Raw genomic sequence first — 6,167 nt, forward strand, 5'->3', positions numbered from 1 at the left:
TGTATGCATGTTTTTAACTTGGTTTAATTTTGTAGTTAAAGTAGGTTATTAGAAACGTTTTTAAAAATAGTTTTTACATTGTTCACAGAGATTTATAATTTATTAGAAAAATTTTTAAAATATTGTAAAAAAATATCTAAGAGAAGCAAACACGTATTAGTTTAATAAAAACTAAACATTTATATTATGTTAATACGGCTCAGCAAAAGTTCGCATTCTCAGGTCCTATATACAAATGTATATCGTCACAAAAAACCCAGACGGCCACATTTAACCTTTTAAAAATTTTACAGGAGAAGCATAAAACTATTTAAATTGAAAACTTTGTTTCTATCGGCACGATTTATTTTTATTCAATAAATGAAGCGCCCACAGCGCTTAATATATTTACCGACAGCCAGAAGGCAATTAGGGTGATATCAGATAACCTGACAAACGCGACGCAACAAAAGCTGAACTAAAAATATGGGTGAGAGAATCCCATAAGGCCTCTTGATATTAATGACACAGTGGGTAGAACCACGAAGAACCTATGGGGTGACCCTGATGAGAGCAGGACGAAAAATCTCCCCAAAATGAGCAAGTCTGAAGTTAATATGATGGTACGTATTCTGAGTGGACACACAGGATTACGAGCACATCTATGTATAATTGGAAGTGCGGATTCAGACGAATGTAGAGCATGTGGAGAAGACAGTGAAACTCCGGAGCACTTTCTTTGCCACTGCCAGGCATTCGTCGAAGTTAGATCCAAATATCTTGGAAGTGATGTTATTCCGTTTTCCGGAAATAACATTCCTGACTAACACTGATTGGAAGATTCTTAGGAATTACGTTCAGGAAACTAAGTTTCAGAACACTGAAAAATAATTCATTCAGTTCCCTTTTTTTCATGATAAGGAGCGCCCAACATGGCCGATAGTAGCCTGTTGTTCGCTCAAATCTTCGGATTTGATGTTGTATACATCCTCCTATCAACCTAACCTAATCTTTAAATGATACTGCCAATTTTCGTAATGATCGCGCCTTGAAGGTTAAAATTCACTTTTAAACACTAGTATCACGTTGAAATTCTGCACAAATAACTTTAATGTAAACGTAAATCGCTCTACTAATATTTCTTTCAGCAATTGCCTACATATTGTTAAAATATTTCGGAATCAGGTGAAGATATGAACTTTTACTTAATATGAACGTTATAATAGTTGACCAATTGGGATGATGAAAATTAGTATAACGTAAGCAACAATTTCATACAGAGAAAATACTTTTTAAATATAAACTTCTTTTGAGATAAACTGGTATTTAATATCCTTTAATTCAAATTGCAACTTAAGTAGGACCAAAACAGCTTCCATCAAAGAATTAAGTTATAAAAATGTTTGAGAAATTTTGCAACTAGCATTAAATCTATAGTATTTAGTAATACAATACATATTGCCAACTATCTTCATATATCTTTATCAGTCTAAGTACTTACAAAGTATAGATTTATTCAAAACAATAAATATACAAATAAAAAAACAGACAAACATTTATGCAAAAGCCAAAAAATACTATGAAAAGTTATGCAAAAACTTTGAATGTAAAACAAAAAAATAAATGAAAAAATATTGCACAGAATGTCGTCGACTTTGCACAAGGTGTTTCGTAGAGCACAAGTGCCAAGACTGTAAGTATGATAAAGTTTTATAAAAGTTTTTTTCCAGCTTGTTTTTAGTTTTTAAACTATATTTTTTTCTTTTTTTGCAGAGTTTTAAAGTTGTATTTTTGTATCTCTTGTTGGTTGTATCAGATTTCAAACACCCTGTGTTCTTGCAAGGAGATAAAAAGAAAAAAGAGCAAAAGTTACAAAATCGTATACGGCTAATGGAATAACAATAGAAACTTAAAATATGTAAAATATTTGGCTAAAGTATTATATTAATTTTAACACTTTAGGAAAATAAATACTTAAATACATATATAATGGCTGCTGTGATAAGTTACGATCAGGTGAAGCTATAACAACATGGATGTAATTAGTTTTATGTACCTTTAACTCTGCCAAATTTTGTTAAGATTTATCCATAAGTTATGGAAAAGATATATAAATATAATAAGGTGAAAATCGGTCCACAGTCTAACTAAGTAAATACATAGAATCACCTATTAAAAATCACTTATGTGTTTAATCAAAAAATTAATTAATTAATTAAAATACTTTATTAAACAAAAAAATAATTTATATCAAAATAATTTAAGAAGTTGGATCTAAACCTGAACGTTTTGTTATATATGTACTCGTTATTTCCTGAGCATTAGTAACATTTACTCCCACAGTATTGAACAAAATCTCTGTATTTAAACCACAATTAAAAGCCACAGAGAAACCTTGCATAACATTACCAGCATTTGGACCCACATAATGTATACCCAAAATCAATTGTTGGCCCTCACGTTGGGCAATTATTTTAATATAACAGAATTCAACAACCTTCTCGGGTAGTGAAAACTCCAAAGGATTGTAATGATTGTGATATATTTCAATATTTTCCTCTCCAAACTTTTGTATAGCTGTTTCTTCGGACATGCCAACAAAAGCATATTCTAGAGGAGTAAAAAGTGTAGAGGCCACATTTTCGTAATTTAGTTTCTGACTAGAGTGCGAAAAGAGTCTTTGTGCCAAGAGACGACCAGCCATAACAGCCACCGGCGTTAGTTGAGGACGTCCTTTGGTAATATCACCCACTGCATATATGTTTTCCACATTGGTACACTCTTCTTCATTTACCACCAATAAATTATCGTCTGTTTTCAAATTAACAGCCTCAATATTAAGATCTTCTAACTCTCCTTTACGACCAGTAGCCCAAATAACAGTGTCAAAAGTATCTGTTTCCTTTTTATGTAATTTAACATTTTCATATTTTACCAATAAACGACCAGTTTCAAGCTGCTCCACTTTTAGAGGTTTATAAGGCATTAAAAATTTAATACCTCTTTCTTTTAAGGAATCCGTTATAATATTCACCATTTGCCGATCAAAATTTCTAAGAATTTTATCCCTTACCATAACGGTAACATCAAAACCAAATAAACGCAAAAAACCGGCACATTCCATACTTATATAACCAGCACCCACAATTAAAGTTTTACCCGGTGGTTTAGGCCAACTAAACAAATCATCACTGGTAATACCATACTCTCGAGCGCCTGGTATATTTGGATACACTGGCCGTAAACCCACTGCTATAACAATATAGTGACCAGTGTGTTTCACTTGTGAGCCATCTTTCATTTTCACTTGAATGGTATGATTATCGATAAATGATGCTGTTCCATTAAGATATTTTATATTTTTGGTACGCAATTCTACTCGAATAATCCAGTTGGTAGATTTTATTTGATTTTGCACTTCCGTTACAAGGTTGTTCCAATTTAGGGTGATATCTTCTTCATTGGTTATCTTCCAACCATATGAAGTGGCATCGTGTATGGCTTCACCTAGTAAAGCTGCTTCATGCATCAATTTCTTGGGTATACAACCTACATTCACACATGTACCGCCTATACCCCAGCTGGTGTTTTTAGGTGTTGACTTAACATAATCGATACACAATACTTTAGCGCCCAATTCGTTTGCTTCCTTGGCACAAGCTAATCCTCCTGAGCCACCACCAATGACTATTATATCGAAATCAAAATGTGGAACAATTGACATTTTTAATAATTTATATATTTTTAAAGTAAATAACAATATAAACTAAAGGAGTTATTTCAAAAAATTTCGAATTTTCTATTTATTCAAAATACCACCATATAGGAATACCTAAGTCCCCTGTCAAAGACTTAATACAGTCGTTCAAAAATAAAATGTGAAGTTTGGTGAGAAGGTTTTCAAGTGTGTTTAATTCTCTCAGAACTCGACAGTGTGAAGAGAGTAAAAATATTTGTTTGTTAACTGCTTCAGTTTCGCCTATATGTCGATCCCGGAGAGGGTCATATTTAAAAAAAAAAAATTAATTTTTTTGGAAACAATGAAGAAATTGCTATCTGAACTCCTTTTGACAATTTTTGCAAGGACCAATAGGTGAAAAGATACACTAATTTGAATAGACCAAAATATTCAACTTTAACCCCCTTGGCTGAAAATTTGTGACTGACAAATTTTATCAAAATCGATTTTTTGAGTTAGGTCACTTGACATGAAATTGCCCATATAAAAATATCAAAATTTATAATATTCAACTATCAACTAGTTACATTCTTGTGACCCATATTAATTTCTTACTTGATTTTTCTATGGCTTTAAACTTTAAATATCAACATTAAATTCAAAAGGTTCAAAATAAAAAAATATGTTTTTCAAGTTAATATTTTATTAAAATTTACGACTGCTTGCTACACCCAACAACAGCCATTAGTAATTAACTTCATTTATATGAATATTTTTTTTTTTCATTTTAATTCGCAATGTACTTTTTTAATTACGTCCTTAATTATCAGTATAATCACAAATATTCATAAGACAAGGTCATAAATGTTTTAAGTACATTTAAATTTCAAATGCATTAAATATTTATGTATGTAAGTATAAAAGTATATGTTAACCCAGTCGTATATAGCCGCATTTCTTACATGTTATATTGTGCGCAGACAATGTGTTTACACCGGAGTCTACTAAAACGAGCGATTATACAATTCCACAAAAATCGTGCCACTCTTAATGATGATCCACATCTGTAATAGCATTAGACAGTAAAGTGCGTTAAAGTAATTTTCTGAAGGGGGCCTAATAGGGGGGTAGGGTCAATTATGGACCGAATCTCGTAAGAAACTTACTTATGTCTAATTTCAGCGCCATAATCGTATTTTTAAGACAGTAGTGAGCGTTAAAGTAATTTTCTGAGGGGGGCCTTGTATGGGGAGAAGAGTCAATTGTGGACCGATCTTCATAAAATTTGGTAGAGATTTTAACTTTAATCGCTGTACTCTTATTATTAAGGCAGTAATGAGCGTTAAAGTAATTTTCTGAAGGGGACCTTATATGGGTGGGTATTGTAAATTATGGACCGATCCTCATAAATTTCGGTAAAAAGATTTTTGATCGTGAGGAACTTACTTATATCGAATTTCAGCGCTATACTCGTATTTTTGAGCCAGTAATGCTCGTTAAAGTAATTTTTTAGAGGGGACCATATATGAGGTGTATTGTTATTTATGGACCCAACCTCATAAAATTTGGTACAGAGAATTCGGCTCATATAAACTTATTAATGTCGAATTTCATCGCCATACTCGCAAATAGCTATGACTGTTAAAGCTGTTTTTCGCGGAGCCACTTGTATGGGGGCTATACAAAAACGTGGATATTGCCCATTTTCAATAACAAACGAACCTTAAAAAATATATGTGGAAAATTCAGCTCTCTCCGTTCGGCGTCTATCGTGCTTTCAACAGACAGACAGACGGACGGACGGATAGACATGGCCAGATCGTCTTAAAATTTAATAAGGACCCTGTGGGTCTATGATCAACAATTCAATATAAGCCCCATCTTTTTTGATGGTGGATATAAAAATGTAGCCTTGTATAACAGTTTAAGTGTTTAGTAATAGAAAACTGTGTCCTATCCCAACATTAATTAAAACAAGAAAGAAAGTATAGTCGAACATAGCTGACTATATGATACCCTTCACAGCTATGGGTATGAATGGGTGCTAGATATAATATTGGACCAATTTCAATAATTTCCTATAGGAAATTGCGGCTGTTTACAAGAACAGTCAGGCGTACGGGCATTGCTTAATTGTTTAAAAAAGTGATTCTGAGTAAATTGGTGTACTTTAAGATTAGTGTATGAGCAATAATTAGTACATATTCCTTCCTTGAAAGTGGAAAAAGTCACAAGGATTGAGCTATAATTGCTCACTCAAATTCACTATTGGAAAATCACTGTTGTAAGGTATCATATGGATGGGTATGCCAAAGCATATTTTCAGTTTTTTGCTATCATTTATATTCCTATGTTTGCATATACATACATATAAACCGTTTTTTTATGATATGCCTTATGAATGATAAAAGTATTAAATCATTAATTCTTAATGGAAAACATGAAGTTTAAAATACATTCATTTATTTATAATTCTATGCAGTACATACTTATTACATACAAGTACCCT

At 32.2% G+C, this 6,167-nt stretch overlaps 1 protein-coding gene across 1 annotated transcript; it reads right to left on the bottom strand.

The window, feature by feature from the left end:
- Positions 1 to 2,239: 2,239 nt before the first annotated feature.
- Positions 2,240 to 3,732, bottom strand: LOC119609367 (thioredoxin reductase 1, mitochondrial). Its single transcript, XM_037964118.1, has one exon. It carries the CDS (start codon positions 3,701 to 3,703, stop codon positions 2,240 to 2,242), a length of 1,464 nt encoding a protein of 487 aa, XP_037820046.1. The 5' UTR covers positions 3,704 to 3,732.
- Positions 3,733 to 6,167: the final 2,435 nt, after the last annotated feature.

Source organism: Lucilia sericata, unplaced genomic scaffold (genome assembly GCF_015586225.1).
Source record: "Lucilia sericata isolate MDLA Ls3-8-SP2 unplaced genomic scaffold, ASM1558622v1 Contig000969F_arrow, whole genome shotgun sequence".
In the NCBI taxonomy this organism is placed as follows: domain Eukaryota; kingdom Metazoa; phylum Arthropoda; class Insecta; order Diptera; family Calliphoridae; genus Lucilia; species Lucilia sericata.

Coding starts and splice junctions, on each gene's coding strand:
- LOC119609367 (XM_037964118.1), bottom strand. CDS start 3,703: ATGTCAATTGTTCCACATTTTGATTTCGATATAATAGTCATTGGTGGT.